Raw genomic sequence first — 18,792 nt, forward strand, 5'->3', positions numbered from 1 at the left:
ACATATAATTCCTTTTCTTCAGGAACAATTAGAGGCCTAGTGATTTATATTCCATTTTTCCTTCCTTTCTCTTTTTTCCCACAGCAGGCTTACAGCCCGTTTTTCTGCATGAAGTCTGTAGCACATGCTGTCAGGGTATAGGCTTCCCTCTTTTGCCTTCCTCTTCCTTTGGCTGTCGTGATTAACTTTGTGCAGTTTACCCATTAACTCCCAACAGCCTAATGCGTCTGTAAGAAAGTGGCTCTAACTTCTGAAGTAACTTGTAATATGTTTCTCCAGTTTACTGTATCCCTTGGGGGTACAGAGCTTCTCCAGGCCTCTTTGCTTCAATGCTAGATAATTTAAGTTTTGTTCCCTGCACATTTCTTAAACGTTTTGAGGTACTTGCAAAATATAAGATAACACAGGGAGGAAAAGACATGATAGGTCTAAATGAACACTCTCACCCTGCTGATGCTGGACATTTAAAACATAGAATGGGATTCAAAATGTTAGTATAGAAGACTAGAAGCTGGTATATTAAAATCCATGGTCATATGCTTTTTCACTTCCACAAGCTCAGTCCTCCAAATTCGAAAGCTAGGAGTAATTGAAGTACTTGTCAAAGCAACCATAACATTTTAAAAAATCTGGTATTGTAGGTGTTAAGAAAAGTGGTTGGATGTATTTTTGGTCCTTATATAGACATACACAAATATTTGTGCACGCAGCTGCATATTTTTGTAGTTCGGCTTTTCGTTCTTCATTAGCCACAAACACCCACATGCATTTCAGGCCCAGTGTGCACCTGGTACTCTGAACAATCTTTGGACTTCATGTACCTTGAGCATTCTTTAAGCTGACTCTGAATAGGATGACTTAGGAAGGAATACTGGGACAAAGCCAACTTAGTAAATATCGAAGGAGCAGAAAGACTCGTTGTTCCCATTGATAATCTTGCAAACTGAATGCAAAAGAGCAAGCTTCAGGATTGAGAGTCCACATGGATTTTGCCTGTTCTTTATTTAGCTAAGTTCAAGTATTGATGGTGGATGAATGTATACAAAAGGTAAAGTATGCCATTGGGTTACCACAAAATTTTTGCTTGGGAGTCTGGGATTTTATCTAGCTCTTACCTCACTGAATGACCCATTTTTAGGATATTTAAAAGCCTGTGTAAAGCTGTAGAATGAACATCTGGTCAATAACTGCTTGTTTGATAAAAATGAAAGCAGGAACTTTCTTGCTGAGTGGACTTAGATAGTGGCCTAGCCCCTCTAGAAACAGTCTCCAAAAATCTCAAAGTACTGTCCCAAGAATATGGCCCATTCATTTGAACATGCCTTTGAATGTCACTTATTTTAAAAAAAGAGAAAAATCCTTGGTGTAAACAAAATACCTCTCCCACCTGGAAGAGGAGGAAAAGAGGAAAGCGTGACAGTTGTTAGTTGCTTTTCTGAGTGCAGTGCTAGAAAACAATCCCAGAAAGGTGGTTATCTTCACCGAAGATAATAGAATTCTTGAAAAGAATTTTGGTCACCTAAATCCTGGTTGCAGAGTTTTGTTTGTTTGCTTTTAAGTGTTTTCAAATGTCCATACTTTCTTCTCAGCCAGACAGCCATGTTTATGGGTATGCTAAGCTGCTGACTTATACAAACTCATGTGAATCAGCTCCTCAGTGGCTCATTTTTCATGTCTCTATAAGGGAGAGGAAACTTAACTAAATCCCATGAATATGAGTGAAAAACACAATATATGAACTTTGTTCGAGGGTAGGTGGGGAATTCTTTTTGAAAGGTTGTAGATGCTTCCAAGTCTGCGTTCATGTAATCTGCCTTGGAATCATTTGATCTAAGGATGATGACAGAACCACTAATGGAGAAAGGAGTAGGGGTGGTGGGATGAGTTGAACAGTACAGGGAGATCATGTGTGGCAGGGAAAAAGCACTTCTACATCATCTGCAAGACCACCTCTGTCCTTGCTTTAGAGTCGACTTATCTATGGGTTTGGTCCCCTTTCAGCTGAAGTCAGTGAGTGTGCTTCCATTCACTTCATTGAGAGTTGGCACTAATCCTAATTTAATACTTCTTGGAGAATGTGTGTTTTTGGTGGTGTTTTCCACTGGAAGCAAAAAAGGTTTCCTAGGAAACCCATAAGACTAGAGTGGCTGTCCTCTGTTCTTTCTGCTAGCTTCTCCCTCGGATTTGCCAACTTCTAGAATTAAATCTAATGTCAAAATGCTTCTTTTCCTTGTTACCTCCCACACACAATAGAGCATTTACTCTATGCTGTTTACAGCTACTTATATGTGATTGTGCCCCCTAAAATGAGTTTGAAGAAGTTTTGTCTTAATTTAATTTGTCACTCTCAAGTGGCTATTTCTTGATTATTAACTGGGTATGGTCTTCAGCACCACAAAGGGGAGTTATATGCTTGTGCTCTTGAGTTCCCTTGCCTAGTAATTGCCCACTTAAAACTTGGAGGAGTCCTTGGGAATTATTTATCAAATACACATCTATTGAGCAGTAGTTTAGCTGAAATAGCTTAATGCTTCAGACATTAATTCTGAATAAGAGTGAGAAACCTAACCTGCTTGTAATTGGCAGAGCATACCTTTCCCACTGGTTGCGCTTTTTTTGATGTGGACAAGAGAGAAGAAGAAGGATAATTAGTGAGATTTCCATGTTTGTAATATCTCTGTAACTTTCTGTCATGTTGCCTTTTCAAACAGTGTAATGTAATTCACCAAACCTGTTTGGGGGGGGGGACCCAACAGGATTTGGAGCCAGTAATTTCAGAGCTTTCGTACATGTGGGCAAGTGTCAGTGGCAGTAGGGAAGAACAAAGTAGAGCAGATGCTCTGAGGCCCCTAGGTGATTGGGTTGGCATCGTAATGGCTTTGTCATTTGGAAAGGGAAGTGGAAATACTAGAAGAGCTGACACTGTGACTTAGTGCTCTCCAAAGTTCTTGGGAGCTATAGGAGAGGTGCTACAGAGACCTGCGTGCTGGGCTTTCAGGCAACAAAACAAGTGTTTGCTTCTCAGGTTTCCATGTTCCAGACTGGACTAAGATACCCACAGGGATGTTGAGGAATAAAGAGGAAGACGTTAATAATGTAATCCGATGCACAGCATACAAAACTTTTAAGGGCTGGGCCACATTGCAAAATAGTGTTATTTTGGCAAATCAAATCAAGTGATGGTCATTCCTAACTGACCAGTGAAGATAATGTGGTGTAATACTGTCATCAAGACAAGATGTGGTGCTCTGGGGAGCTCCTTATATCACTTACATCATCAGTGGATGATACCGGCCTGCTCGGTTTCAGCAGTCAAGAGGCAGCTAGTGAAGAGAGCACTGGGCAGCAGGAAAAGCAGAGTTGATACTGCGGAATGAAACCAAGTACATGGTATTATCTTGGGTTTTATCAGAGATGAGGATATGAGATGAGGTGGCAGGCAAGTGGCCAGTAACTGGGTATTTCTCTGGCCTCGAGTGCTCGACTGCTTTGGATAAGTCGAACAGTTTAATATGAAGTCAAGGGAAGCAAGATGGCTGAACCACAGTCAACAAACACCCCTAATTGTCATATTGTGAAGCATTTTGGGACTCTTCTGTTTGTCATTTGCACAACAAAACTGCCTCCAAGAGTACAGTGAGGAGAAATTTGATAAAACTTCAGGCAGTTCAATAGCAGATGGTGAGTGCAGTTCCTGGTTTCTCTGAGAGCATGGTGGATCCACAGTTTGGAGATAGCATCTCTACTTTTACCATCAGAAAATTAGTTATTTTCCTTCTTGGCACTAACTGTCTTAAAAATGCCCCAAGTATAGGCCAGTAATTTGTACAAATTGAAAGTGAATTCTTTTGTGATAGGAATTTGGTGTGTTTGTTGGTTTAAAAAAAGAAAGTCTAAGACCTTGACAGTGTCCCAGCTTCATCAGATTATTAGACCGTGTCTATGGCGTCGTTAATGAGATCTATCCAGATTTGTCACTAAAAATAGCAGTGGACAAATAGTATCTGTTTGATGTAGAGAGTCACCTTGGAGCAGTTACACTCACCTGTAATGTCAGTCTCTTTTTACTCAATTTCACTAAAGTAGTTAGCTGGCTGTAAAGCAGTTCAGGCAGTAATGTAGGATGTCATATATATTCCTTTAATTATTATGATCTTCCTTGTAGCAATTATAATTTGCTTTATTGCAGATAACAGCGAATTGGTAGATAAAAGTCACTAGGCAGATATGAAAAGTTGTACATTGTAGCTTTTAGAAAGTGCAGCAGCTTGTTTTGGTTAACTTTGTTTTTTAAACTCAGATTCTTTTGGAACATCGATTAAAAAGAAACAAAAGAAAATAAGAGTATTTCATAGTAACTTTAGTGAGTAACAGAATTCACTTGTTTGTCTCACAAATAGGCAGTATGTGAGATGTAGGCTTTTTCCCTCAGCTGCAGAGGAAGAAATCTCTATATGAATGCCAGAAGCATCTATTGAATGCTTTTTCTCAGACGATATGACAAAATTTTCCTTATTGCTTGCTTTGCTCCAAAAAGACTGTTAAACTCGTATGTTCATTTTAACAGCATACCAATTTTACTCCGCTTATTTGTCCATATATGGGAAATTGTTGGTGGAACTTGCATGTTTTCCTGAGTAGAATCCATTTCTAGCATACAGTTGTTAGGTCAGTTTATGGCCGTTATGAGTACTTTTTTTCTACCATTCAGAAGCATATATATTGAATAACCTCTCTGAGGTCTGTCTTTGTATAATTTGTTTTTCCTTCAAAAATGGTAATGGGAATTGGAAAGATAGCTCTGTTGAATAATCAGATTCTGCAGAAGTGCTATGGCTTTGTTTCTTGTACCATAAGCTCATGGAAACAAATTACTGTACATTATTGCTATTTTTATCCCATTTATTTGGGAAAGTCGATATATGTAAAAGGCAAAAACAGCTTCAAAAAGTCTTCCAGTTGGTCATTTTTATAGTAAAATCCAAGCAACATATTGATGAGAGATGCCAAGCCCCTTCCTTTCATACAGCACATCATCAGTGTATAATTCATCAAGTTAAAACATACTTTAAGGAAGGAGGAGATCGTTATTCCTTTTCATTTCAAACCTGAACACAGCCATCCCCACAATCTGTTTGTGGTTCATTATTCTCAACCTAACAGATAAGGGAATTCTCCATTTCCCCCACCAGTGCTGCTGCTGTGAAAGGTGAAGCCTGCTTTTATGCTTTGAACGTGTCCTTTGTGAAGAGCTGTAGCTCGTGGCAGAAGCAAGATTTGTTTAGCACTAGGTCTGCATTTCTGCTTGATAAGTATTATTTTTCATAGTCTTATCCACATGCTCCGGTTCGCTTCCAGCTCTCATACCCCATTTCATACGCCAGCGCTCATGGCAAGGCTCAGAGGCACCTGCTGCTGGCCTGGGTGCCCTGTGGGCAGATGTTTGGCTTTGCTCCCCTCCCACAGTGTACTTTGTATTGTTTTTTTTGTTCCACGTAGGCGCTGGCTGGACCAGCTTCATTCTTCGTGGTGGTTAAAGGAACAGGACAGGCTACTTGGTTCAGGGGTTTGGGCTGTTGGGTTTTTTTAAAGTGATCATGAGGTTTGCTTTTACTCATTACTGTATCAGCTTGTTAGTATTTAAAAACAAGTTAGTGAAGGCATAGTTTAGAATTGACTAAGACATGAGATGAAACTGGAAAAAAGAAGATTGTCAGAGGCAAATATTTCACTGTAAGGGAAGGAAGTATTTTATCAAGTTTGAAGCAGTCTACCATGTCACTATAATCACTTGCTGACAATATTAAACTTTAGCTTCTGATATCTTTCAGTGCTTCATCAAGGGACTTGACATTTGTGTTAAGGTATCAGTAAGGACATAAGTGCATAGGTACAGTTGCCTTTGTTGGTGCCAAGGCATCATAGTCCACAAAATTTATGGCAGGATTTCAACTTCAGCGTTGCCAGAAATAAAATTAATCCAAGGTGGAAGTGTCCTTTCTGAGACTTCATATCCTCTTGGAATCACTTTTCTCATTCTCTTCCCGCTTTTTTGCAACTAAGCATTTACCATTTTTGGAAAACATTGGCTATACTGATATACCAAACTGACTTTTCCTTTTCTCATTGACTTGAAATTGAGGTTAACAGAGTCAATTCCAAGCAAGTGGTACATACAAGTAATGATTTTTGTCCCAAAGAACAGCACAGACTTGAACAGCATGGAAGTGCTGATGCTCTTGCTTTGTGAAAGAGCCCATAATGACAAAGTATTCTTGTCAGAGTATATAATGAAACTATAAATTGTTTTCGTGACTGCTGTGATATTCAGTCTCTTGCAGAGCACATTCAGAAAGTATTTAGTGCCATGTCTCATGTGAGTAACATCAGAAATAGAAATATATGCTTTAGCATGAGCAGTGTCAAGTGATAGGTAAGAAGAATCTGCTGATTGAACATCACATTAAATGAAAGAAGTTGCCTGAAACTTTTGATAGGTAAAATTCAGCCCCTGCAGGAAAGCGTGATGTATGCGTTCCTCTTTCTTCCTCTCAGTGGGGAGGGGCAATGAAGCAGATCAGACTCATGCAGAGCAGCTAAGATTTTAAGTTCTGCTTTGCTTTGTGCGTGAGCCCTACACATGAGAGGCAGTGGCTGGAGGGGAAGGCTAACCTCTGCCTTCCCTCCCCATTCAGGTGTTTGCAATATTCCTGCGTTATTTCCATTCCTTTGATTCAACAAGCATGTGTGTATAGTATCACAGCTAAATTAGTTTCTTGTACCTGTGTGGACAGGGTATCACACTGTAAGTGTTTTAGATTTAAGGTAAATTTTGATTGCCACTCATGGTACCCCTACTGCTGTAACGTGGTCCTGTTTCACTGTCCAGGTGGGGAGTTGAGCCCAGAGGATGTTGCTGGTAGCAGGAAGGAGGAGGGAATGGGGAATGAGGTGGATCATGCAGGTTGCTAACTGGGAGCCCCAGCTTGCGGACACAAGTAGAAGAGGGAATTTGCAAAGGCTCCTTCCTTCCAGCAGCCTTCCCAGGGCTGAGGGTTGAATTGTGATGTTCCTTATACTACTGCACATAAGGAAAAGTTTTTTATTTTTCTAACTCACAGTGCTCAGGTGAGCATACGGCCTCACAATTGGATTTCAGGCTTTTGATACAACAGATTTCTTTGCTGTGAACATTATTAATAAACTAAGGGGACTTGTGGAAGTCTTTGATCTGGTGCAGAGAGTCTTCCTCCATCTATTCAGAGAAAAACTTGAGACTCTTGAATCCAGTATTGGCTGGGGTAAAATGGCTTGTTACAGTTATGTTGTTTTTTTTCTCTCTTCTGCAGTATCTGGTGTGTAAAAGGAAACTTGAAAGTAAAAAGGAGGCATTGCTAATCCTTTCCAAAGAGCTGGATACCTGTCAGCAAGAAAGAGACCAGTACAAGCTTATGGCCAACCAGTTGCGGGAACGACACCAGTCTCTGAAAAAGAAGTATCGGGAGCTGATTGTAGGTTGTTCTTTATGAATGCTGTATAACTGGGGGACAAGAGTCAACCTCAAAAAAACCCCCCAAAAGTCCATAATGAACGCTGCTAAAATGTTTAGGTACTTGTTTACAGTAGTCCTGCAGTTCTTGTACAGCCTTGATCATATTATTACTCATTTGTTCCGCATTGATGAGGTAGTGCCTGTTATATAAGACACAGAAAGACAGTGCGTGCTCTGAGGAAATTAGTTTCAGTCATAATTCCATTTAAAAACTGACTGCGGTATTATTATTCCACAGCAACTTAATGTACCGTTATGAAAAATAATGCAACATAAATTTGTAATGACCTGCTGTTCTAGAAACGTAAACAAATCTTCAGACTTAGACAGTTTTTGAGTTGAAATTAATATTACTGGTATTAATCAAGACGCAGTATCTTAGTAACAATTTTGATAACATTTTTGTAAAAATACATGTTTTAAAAATTGATCCACAAAGTTAATATAGTTGCTGGCTTCAGAAATAAGTTGCCAATAAAATATGTCCATTAATTTGTAGGATGGGGATCCATCCCTTCCACCTGAGAAGAGGAAACAGGTAGGATTTATTTTTCAGTTGACGTTGTTTATCTGCTACAAAAGTACTTGCAAAAGTCTGAAAATACTGACTAAGTCGTCTTATGAAAAACAAGCATTTCTGTAGATTGAAAAGCTCAGTCTTTAAACTGTGGCTTCTTGTGCTTTTGTCTAACCATGTTTCACTCCAAAATATCTGATCTATCATTAATTAGAATATATGGCTATTGCTTTTATGTTCGTCTGGGGCTGAAATTGGTCAGTGTATGGAGACTTGAGATTGTTTTCCTTGTTGTTTATCCTTCTTGTATTAAGTCCAAAAATGGGATCGTGCCAGGACTTCTCATACTTAAAAGCAGTCTGGGAATACAGTGTCTGCATCCCATAATTGTTAATTTATTGTTGTGAGTACTGCTTTCCATTAGGTACTGTCCCAGGTCACTCGGGCTCTATGAGTTATAAAAAGGTAAGAAGCACGGTAATTGCATTTTATGGTTCCCCTGAAAAACTTTTTGCCTGCTCACTTTTTTTTTTGTTCCCAGAGATCCTCATAGTGTGTCCCTGTTGTGAAGTGTTGGTTGTCATGTCTTGAAATTATCTTAATTTTTAGAGAAAAATGGCACCCAAAACACAATGTGTGGGCACGGAGAGGAAGAGAACCCAAAAGAATAAAAATTGTTATTGTGATTGCTAGTCCTGAAAGTCTTTTAACCATATTTAAAACATAGTTACTGCATTCTCTTAATAGGTCAGAAGTTTTACTCGTCATCCTTTCCCTGGGAGTCCGTATGTAGTTCCTGCTATTTTCTCAACTGGAGCTGAAGAATATACAATTAAAAGGAAAATACCAATGCAGTATATGGGCTGTTAAAGAGAGAAGCAGGAAGGGAGATTTGCCATCCCATGGATATTCTAATTCCTCTTCCATCTTTCAAAACAAATAAATCTGACACTTGTTTCTAAAATACTAGGAAAATTTTGTCTAAATTCAGAAGCTGTAATTATATTAACTTTGGCAAATCTTACTATGTAAGTGCCTGGAAAGTAATTTAATAATCTCGCTAGGAGTCTTTTTTTTTCAGAGGAAGTTATCTATTCATGCTAGGTAACAGTGAAAGAAAGAAAATCTTGTTCTCAGATGGGGTCATTTGTAGGTCTCCCCCAAGGACAATATATACTTTAGGTTGTACAGTAATAGGCTGTTAGTACACTTCTTGAGCTTTCATTTTCCTCAGAAATGTGTCTGCAGTGTACCACGTGGATAATCTGGAGTAGTTACGGCAACCTTTCTGAAGAAGAGTAAAGTTATGCTTTGAGAAATACATCAAAGAATAATAAAATAAAGTTATGAATATTTTTCCATTATTACTGTACACACATTTCTTAACATTTTCTCATCTGAGTGAAGTTCTGTGTGCTCTTTTGGACTTTTTCCATCCCCTTTGTGGCCAGAAGCCCAGTTGCCTGTTGGGAGAAATTTATGACCTCAATCTCTTCATGAAAACAGAGACCCCGATCCTGTAGTGAATTTTGTGTGACACAAACGTGTGTGCTGCCCTCATGGCCACAAATGAGATGAAAACATGATACGCTGAACAATTTGCTATCTGTTACGTTTCTTTACTGCAACTGATAAATTATTGTTGAAATTGCAGTCTAGAACCTTAAATGCAATAGGTGGGTTGGAATTGCTACTTTCTTCTCCTTCATCTCTTCCTGTTTCACCTTTATTATCAATTACACTTTGTGACTGTGCCTTCTCTTCCTGTTTCACAACACAGAATTTCCATATTTTGTATGGAGATATCATGTAACCAGCCAATTTCTGTCAGCAAGCAGTTAGCTCAGAATGTGTTTTTGTAAAACTGGTGTTACTTAAAGGTATCTTCACATGCCGTGCTCTGCAGTGTTCTCCCTCAAAGCTGAGTGTCCAGTGGTACACATCTCTGACATAATCTGAAGATTGTTCCACGTCTGTCACCTTCTGACAACCAACAAAAGCAGGAAATGAGAAACTGTGCCTCTGAAATCTCTTTTCCTGCAGCAGGTGTTTTACCATTAGTGTTGTTATCACAGCCTGGGAGCTGTCAGTGCTTTCCTGGCCCCTCTTACCAAACATTCATAATTACGTGCTGTGGTTGCAGATAGTTTTATAATGCTATATGGTGTCACGTGTAGAGTAATTTCTGGGTAAATGGAGGAGTGAAATGTTTCAGGAGGATAGGAATAAAGAATAGTTGACTTTGATGTTAAAATTCACCAGAGATGGTAAAGAGTAGACACTCCTTATTTTGAAAGGCTTGTTAAAATATTGCTCTGTCTACAGAGCCTCTGTTGTGCAAAGTGTTCAAGGCCAGGTTGGATGGTATTATAGTCACAACCTGGTCTTGTGGGAGGTGTCTCTGCCCATGGCGAGGAGTTGGACTAGATGATCTTTAAGGTCCCTTCCAACCCAAACCAGTCTACGATTCCATGATTCTATCCTGTATAGATAGAATTTCTACCATTCTGCAGTGATAGACATTTATATGCATTTGCTGTGTTACAGAACATTCTTATTACATAGGCAAACAAATACTGGGTTTCTGTTGGACAGTGTTGCCATCCTGGGAAACTTAAAGAAAAAAACATTGATGGAATTTCTGGCTTCATTTATACTATTATTTTCATCTACATTGCTTAAATTTTCATTTTAACTTCAGTTTGGGAGAAGCTTTGTCACTGAAATAACAGATCAGTGAATCCTTTGACCATCTGTATGAAATGGAAGTTCTTTTAATACAAATGAGATCCTTTGAATAAACAAAGGTGAAGTAAAATGTGTGGTTAGGAAAATGACTGTGCTGGGCCACAGTCCTAAATATGCTTTGCTTAATTTGATCTCAGGGAGACCACTCAGTTGGAGATAATGGTTTGCAGTGGGGCTGTGTGTCAAGAATAAAGATGCAATGCATATGTTTACTGGCGAGGACTTGTATTTTAAATGTATGAGGAATCAAATTAAATGGAGCTAAACATCACAGGATCAGAGAATGGTTGAGGTGGGAAGGCAGCTCTTGAGATCAACTAGTCCAACTACCTTGCTCAAATAGGTCACTTAGAGCAGGTTGTGCAGGACTGTGTCCGGACACATTTTGATCATCTGCGAGGATGGAGACTCCACAGTCTCTCTGGGCAACTTGTTCCATCGTTTGACCACTCTCACATTAGAAAAGAGTTTGGTTTTTTTGTATGTTCAGATACCTGCAGGTACTAGGGTGGCTTAGGTCCCTCGTGAGGATCATGGCCTGTAAACATGAAGCTTCTTCCAGCTGTATGGAGAAGGCCTCATCTGCTACTTCTTCCTGATCAGGAGATCCGTAGTAGATACTGGATACAAGAGCATCCATACTGGTCTGCCTGCTAATCTTGACCTAAAAGCTTTCAGCCGACTCACGATCTGTCCCAAGGCAGGTTTCCATGTATTCCAGCTGCTCTCTCACAGCAATGGCAGCCCCCCTCCTTACCTTCCCAGCTGTCCTTCCTAGAAAGCCTGTATCCCTCCATTGCAGCGCTTTAGTCGTGTGAGCTATCCCATTGTTTCTGCATGATCCCAATGAGATCGTAGCCCTGTAACTGCACACAGACTTGGAACTCTTTCCCATGCTGTGTGCCTTAGAGTAAAGGCCTCTGGGGTGCATCCAAGTGTGCTAGTTCCACAGCCCAGACTTGAGAGCTTTCCTCACAAGGCTGTGCTCCAGGCATTTCCTTTATATGCCTGTGCTCAAAGGAATTACACTTCAGCTCGGTTGTTTTGTGAATTGCTGTGCCCTTTCTCTTCCCATCATTCCAGGCTTCTGGCTTGCTTACCCTACACCAAACCTCCTTGTTCTCTCCATCATTTCTAGTTTAAAGATCTCCTTATGAGGTTGGTCAGCCTATTGGCAAAGATACTTTTGCCTCACGTAGTCAAATGCATCCTGTGTCTTCCAGGCGGTTGTCGAGCCTTAGAGAGGATCCCATGGTCACAATGGGAAGAAAAGTCTCATCAGAGAACCTGTGTGAGTCTGTGCTGAAGGTCGTGGTCCTTAACTCTGTTACAGTTATCCGTAGGTGTCCCAAGATGATTCATTCAAGCTCAGACACCAACTGCTTCAGCAATCATTGACACCACAGCAGTGCACTACCCGCTCACCACGACTTTGGTCAGACAGCTTGGCTTCTGCTAATGGATAAGTTCCTGAGCACCGCATTTTGGGCTGAGCAGAGCATCAGAAGGACCAGAGGTTCCAGACAGACTGTATTGTGACATACCACAGATGGACCTATTTTGATCACTTTCACTTCTGCTTCCAGCGTAATGTACTCAGCTGTCACAATTCACTTTTGAAACAAACTTCAGGGATTACTTTATTACTGTTTTTGACGTAATCAGAATAAATGACTGGTGTGACTATTTCTTATTAATTAATGAATTCAGGAAGTTTTGTTAGTCTTGTGCTAAGGCACAAAAAGCTGCATTCAGAGTCCTGTGAGATAAAATCTTCAGATAAAGTACACTACAGGGTAAGCAATCATTTTGTATTTATCTCACAAGGGAGCTATGAAGATGAATGTGATTTCCTCCTTTCTTCAAAGGGTTTGAAAATGAAAAACATTATGTATGTGCCCAACTGAGACCTGTGTTCTTTGCTCTGGTCTGTAGATGCATTTTGTTTGACTCCCATGGTGTAAGGTAGCACGTGGAAAACAGTGTGATCATTTGCTCTGGCAATGCATCAGAGAGCAGTATTCCCCTGAATTACTAAAATGTGCCTGTGAGAGCATAGCCAGTGGAGAGATTTTGGTTTCCACACACTGAAATTTGCTGTTCCATTGATAGGAGTAGGCGACGGTATGCAACAGCTCAAACAACTTGGCCATACTAGGAGTCGTGCTTTAAGTGAGACTGTTGTTTCTTCATCACGTAGGTTCTGCAGTAAACGTGAGGCTAGAAGATATGAAATGCTGATTCGCATAGATGTGATAGTCCCTCTTTAAAATTTGGAGCACTGTTCAGAGCTGATGTGTACAACATGCTCTCCTCTGGTTGCTGTGTCTTATCTTAAGATTTTCCACACCCCTGCACCTGAAAGCTCTCAATAAATATTCTGTTAATAAGTCAACACACAAAATGTGTAAGGGATTTTGATTCTTTTTGTGCATTATCTCAGAGTTTGAGTTGTCTGTAAGATCTCAAAGCAGCTAAAATATTCCTGATAAAAACCCAATGATAAAATCTTTTCTTCTATCCTCGTCCAGTAGTCTTTGTATAAGTACAAATTAATACTTTCTCTTTGACGACACTCATCTGCTGTCGACAAAAACTTGATGCCTATGTGGAGTATGGGGGGACTGAAGTACCTTATTGAAGGGATTTCTGCCAATAACTTCTCATGTTACTGGAAATTCATACTGACACCCTCAGTTGCTGCTTGTGATGTACTTTAACAAGTTGTTTTGCTAAAACTGGTCTCGTAAAGGAGCCTGTAGCTGATGATAACCTTATTTTACTTGCCAGCCTTCAGCAAGTGCTGTAGGTCCAGCTGGATAGTGTCCTGTACAGCACTATGCTAAGCTAACACACTGGTTAAGACTGGTTAAAAAGGAGGGGAAAAGTATTAATTTTATAGGTCTACTGCTGAAATGGCTCTTTGGTTCTATTAATCAGCTCTATAAAAATTCCGATTGCTGGGTGTCTTGAAGGCATGCGAATGTGAATGTGAACAAGTCTGTCTTGTTTTGCAGAGCCTTGTCACGTTTTGGCTGGTGTCCTTCTGTGCTGGGATTCCTGCCTGGTTCTCAGAGTGGCATATATGAGGAAGAGGAGAGGATTTTCTTCCTGTTTTATGTCAAGTGATTGCTTGGCAAGGCTTTGATTTTTTGCTGTTGTTTTTCTGTGGGGAAATATGATCTGTATTAAGTGTATTTTGTTTAGTATGCCCAGGACCTATAATTTCAGAAGTCTTCTCTACATGGCACTTCAACTTGAAGAGAAAAATACAGTAATTTTTCTTTTTTATCATAAGCAAACTAGTGTTAGGGGAGGTCATTGGTTCTTCTACCTTGGAGTGAACAGTGGTAGTTTGTAAGCAAAGCAGGTTTTTCTGTATTAATTCGGCCATTGCAATCATATGAATGCATTGAAGGAGAAATTGCAATTAAATTTGCTATCAGTCACACCCATCAAGTGTGCTTAATGTTTCATCAAACGTTTTTTCTGTCAGCCCTGTAATTCAGTGTTCTTCTTTATTTGAAGGTATGGCTGAAAGAAACATAAAAGACTGTAAACTGCAGTATAGAAATGCTTGTTTGTATTTAAAAATACTTTTAAACTGTAGAGGTATGTTGGAAGTTTCTCCATCTTTCCCCTTGCCATATTACTTTTTCAGGCAGTATCTAAAGGCAGAAAGTCCTTTTTTAAAATTCTTTTTTTAAAGTGTCAGATAAGATTTATGTGCAAGAGAATTGAGAGCTATATTAAAGACTGTGTGTTACTATCCATCATTTTTAAAGTGGAGTGAAGAAAAATAACACTGTGTGTATGTGTGGCTAGATTTGCAAAACTGTTAAAGGAGCCAAATTCAAGTGTAGTGCATAATGCCAGGGCTGACTATTTGGAGTTACTTTTTTTTTTTCTCCTCTTCTTCTTGGGTCATCGGTCAGTAGTGAGCAAAGATCTTTCATTGTCTGACAAGTATTGACTGGCTTATGTTAATAAATATTTATAGGTATTTTCGTCAGTGGTTTGAGATGTTCAACTGTTGCTAAAAGTAAGGCTCTCTTCCAACTTCTATCCCAAAAACATTTTGCATATTTCAACAAAGTGTAAGTGGAAAAGGGTAAGGATCTCATGCTATAGAACTTCTCACCCTCTGGTCTGCTCTGATTTATGGTGCTTTTTTCCCTCTGTGTCATGAAGGTAGGCACTTCCCATTCGGCACTCTCACAGCAATCTTTTTCACCTCTCATCCTGCTTTCTGGTGGAAGCATTGTCAGTAGACTCTCTTGGTCAGAGGAAAAAGGAATGTGAGGACAGTTTCTTTTGTCTGTGGGGGTTTGGACTGTGCTGAAATCATACATGGACCCTTCCCCATGACAGATGGACATAAACCAAATAGCTTGTGAGTGAAGGAAGGAAAGTCTCTGGCAGTCACAGGAGCCTTTTTAAAGCTTCGCTTAGAATCAGAAGAAGCTGTCGAAGAAATTGAGTCTAGAGAAGCTGAATTTGGCTAATTTTCAGAGAGTTGTTCTGCTTGCACAGGTAAATGATAGGAGCTTTATTGTCGGCTGAAGTAACTTGTTTTGAATTTCTAAGTGAATTCTGTGTTTATTCTGTGAATATTGAAAAGATGTTGCCAGGTGGAAAAATGAATCACCTTTCTCGTCGCATAGATTTCTCCTCTTTCTTCAAAAAATACGTGCTCACAGGTTCACGAAGCCAGCCCTGCATTGTTCGTTTTATCATCTTTCAACCATATGCTATGTTTTCTTACCTATGCCAAAGAAGTGGTACCAAGTCCAGGTGTCGTTCAACGTATCCTCTTTTCTGGCTCTCTTGAAGCCCAGTAGAGCACTTTTGAAAATCAAATACTTCTCCTTCTGTCCACATTTAGCCAAGAGCTTTAACGAGGTCTTGCCTAAACCTTTAAAACTGGGAACAATTTAAATTATACATTGTATGGAACCTCTAAGCCAGGGAAATGAATAATTGCTGGAGACCACTTCTGTGACATAGCTTGCTTGTTTTAGTTTAACAGAAGTACAATAGAGGCTTTGCATTAAGGAGCAAGCCTATACTTAGATCATTGTAATGCTCTTAGCTTGCTTATATGAGGCTGTTCTATTTTGGTGTCTAAAATTATTTGTTTAAAGTTTCTTCCAAAATCCCTGTCTTGAGTATAAAGGTTTTTGTCACGTTAAGTCATTTATATGACTGACAAATAAAATTCAGCATAGAATTGCAATCCCAGAGAAATGGTTTTAAAGGAAATAAATCTGAGCAGGAAGATTTAGTATAGGCATGGCAATGCCTTTCCTGCAGTTACTGGGAGCTGGGTTTTGACTGCAGACTGCTAGAATCCTGGTGCTGTGGCTGTAAACGCTGATTAGTGAGATTGCGTTCTTCCCAGGTGTTGAAATTACGTCTGCTATTGCGGTGTTACAAGTTGTTCAAATTCATCATGAAAAGGGACTTTATCAAAAGAAGTAGAGGTTTGTGCAAATCATGTTCCTTTTAACTAACTCAGGCTGGTGGTTGGATGGCCTTTATTGAAAGTCAGCCTTCTTAAAAAAAAAAAATTATATCTGAGCAGTACCCATAGATACTTCAGTTTAAATACAATTTCCTGCAAACATGAGGTTTTGTTTTCTTTCTTTTAAACAGCCATTAAGAAGTACTTCTCAGAACCATTGGCTGAATGTGTTCTGAAGCTCCTTGATTCATTCAATACATGAATGACAATTACGCGTTTGTTTTATGTGTAGGAAAAAAAAAATCATTCTACCAAAGCATACTTGAGGAACTTTTTTACATTGCTTGAATGGTAGCTATCTTGAAAATAAAGTTAGAGCCAGCTTAATTTTGGCCCTACTATTGGCTCTTTTTTTTTTTTTTTTTTTTTCTATTACACTCTTTTTCCAAATCGTTTCTTTGCAATCTTCAGGTTTATCAGTAGTTTAAAAAGTTGCTTTAGTCTGTTCCAGAAAACTGGGGAACTTACCCTACTTTCTTCTGAACCTATGATCTCAAAGCACCAGAGGTACAGAAGCTGTAGCAGTGAATCAGGCTTGTTGTTCATCATGTAGAATATATTAATTTCATGAGTTATTTTTCCTGTTTAAGAGTTTGAAGCTGTTGCTATTTTAGACCAATTGAAGTTCAGAGCCAGCTTCCTCGTACAGCAGTGTACAAAAGTTCCAGTTGATCATAGTTTAATAGTCTAATCCTGCAAATGGTCAGATGCATGTGTAGCTATATTCATGTTAGTAGTTCTCTGAAATATAAAACAGGATCTGTGGAAATAGCAGTTGTTAGTAAACAAGGGGAAAGATTGCAGAAATGGCTATCAGACGCCTTACTGCTTTGAATAGTGCATGTGTTTTAAAGACAAAATGAACAAAAACATCTTATGAGATGTCAAGTGGTAGTGAGAATGTCTTGGGGGAAAGAGCAGGACTGAAAAAGAAAGACAGACATCAAGATGGAGAAATTGAGGAGTTGAAAGAGAAGCACAGCAAGCAGGGAAACTAAAACTAAACCTAAAATACTGAGAGAAAACTAGGAATGGTCAGTTGATGCATTGCCCTCAAGCCCAGGGAGCGTGTGTTAGAGTAGCTTAGAAATATTGGCTCATGGGGCTTTACCACGTCACGCTTAAAGATCTGAAAAGTCTTTTTCCATTTATTTTCATACTCTTCAGATTTATGGCAATGGATGACACGTGGCTGTCCACAGGCAGTGTCCTGAAAGGCTGCACATTGGCCACTATGATTATGACTCTCTTAGAAGAGATGCCACTGGTAGGCTTTTCCTGTGCCAGGTCTGCGTTTGTGTATTCATGAGGTATTGTTAGGAGAAATACAATATAATAAATTTATCTGTACTATTTGCTTATTTTCAGATATCAGAGATAGCAAAGGAAGAGATTGCATTATATTTTAGTGATCAAGCTGATGGATTTTAATTATAAAATTATAGGCCAGACTGCTCTTCCTGCTTATTTACTAGGATAATGTGAATTTATGAATTTTAACATTTGACCAGGATTATTTTGGGGTGGGGTTTTTTTAATCTCTAGCTTTAGTCTCTGGTTTTTTTAGAAGTCTACAAGTCAAATCATGTTTGAAGTTTTGTGCTACTAGAAATCCATGGTACAGCTCCATGTAGGGGCGGGGACTCTGGCATCCTCTTTACTGGCTAGGAATCTGCTCTAAACACTATTAGGGAATATAATTATAATTACTTATCAGATGTGCCTTTTGTCTAATTATATGCAAGTTTAAGACTATTATTTTGGCAACTTACTATAAATATTATCAAAGTACTCTGCATTTTGGTCTTCCCACCAGCCAAGATATCAGAACTGATGTAGATGTTTTCATTTAATCTTGTTTGGGGTTTGTGTGCTGTTCTGGGAGCGTGGATGCACACATGCTGAGTGTTTCCTGCCATTAAAGATAAAGGAACCCTGGTGGCTTTTTTTGTTATCTCTTTAATGAAGCATGAAGGCTGGGTACCAACAACAGTAAAAGTAAAGATTGTGGGCAGATAAGGAGTAAGTCTAGGGTTTCTTTCCAGTCACCACTTACACACCTCTCCATAGGCACTAACTTTTGACTGCTGTTTGTTCCTTTTCTAGGCAAATCTTACTCAACTACTGAGTGAGGCTCAAGATCGAAATAAACATCTTGCAGAAGAGATTAGAGAGCTTCAGCAGAGACTGGGAGAAGTACAAGGGGACAATAAGGTATGGAAACTTGTTATCAGTAAATGTTATGGAATGCGCAAAGTGGGCTAGAATTTTGCGTTTACTTCTTAGGAAAGCAAATAAAACAATGGGTTACAGTAGAACAAATGAAGCTTGTACAGTAAGTGTAGATTATTATGTTTTTGCGTGTTGCTTTTGTTCTGTTGTCCTTAAGTATGTATTTTGCACCTATCCTCACTTTTTAATGATCTCAGACTTTCTCTCTTTCTTTTGTTT

General features: G+C 39.3%; 1 protein-coding gene across 1 annotated transcript in view; it reads left to right on the plus strand.

Moving 5' to 3' along the window:
* Nucleotides 1-7,349: 7,349 nt before the first annotated feature.
* The window catches only part of CCDC149 (coiled-coil domain containing 149), a gene marked incomplete at its 5' end in the record, with an annotated part of 40,551 nt that continues 29,108 nt past the window's right edge, over nucleotides 7,350-18,792 (plus strand). Inside the window, 3 exons of the mRNA XM_010181618.1 lie at nucleotides 7,350-7,511; nucleotides 8,052-8,090; nucleotides 18,448-18,555. Of these exons, the coding sequence (XP_010179920.1) occupies nucleotides 7,350-7,511; nucleotides 8,052-8,090; nucleotides 18,448-18,555 (309 nt within the window). The remainder of the gene's footprint in view (nucleotides 7,512-8,051; nucleotides 8,091-18,447; nucleotides 18,556-18,792) is intronic.

This window comes from Mesitornis unicolor, unplaced genomic scaffold (genome assembly GCF_000695765.1).
Source record: "Mesitornis unicolor isolate BGI_N332 unplaced genomic scaffold, ASM69576v1 scaffold35433, whole genome shotgun sequence".
Lineage (NCBI taxonomy): Eukaryota > Metazoa > Chordata > Aves > Mesitornithiformes > Mesitornithidae > Mesitornis > Mesitornis unicolor.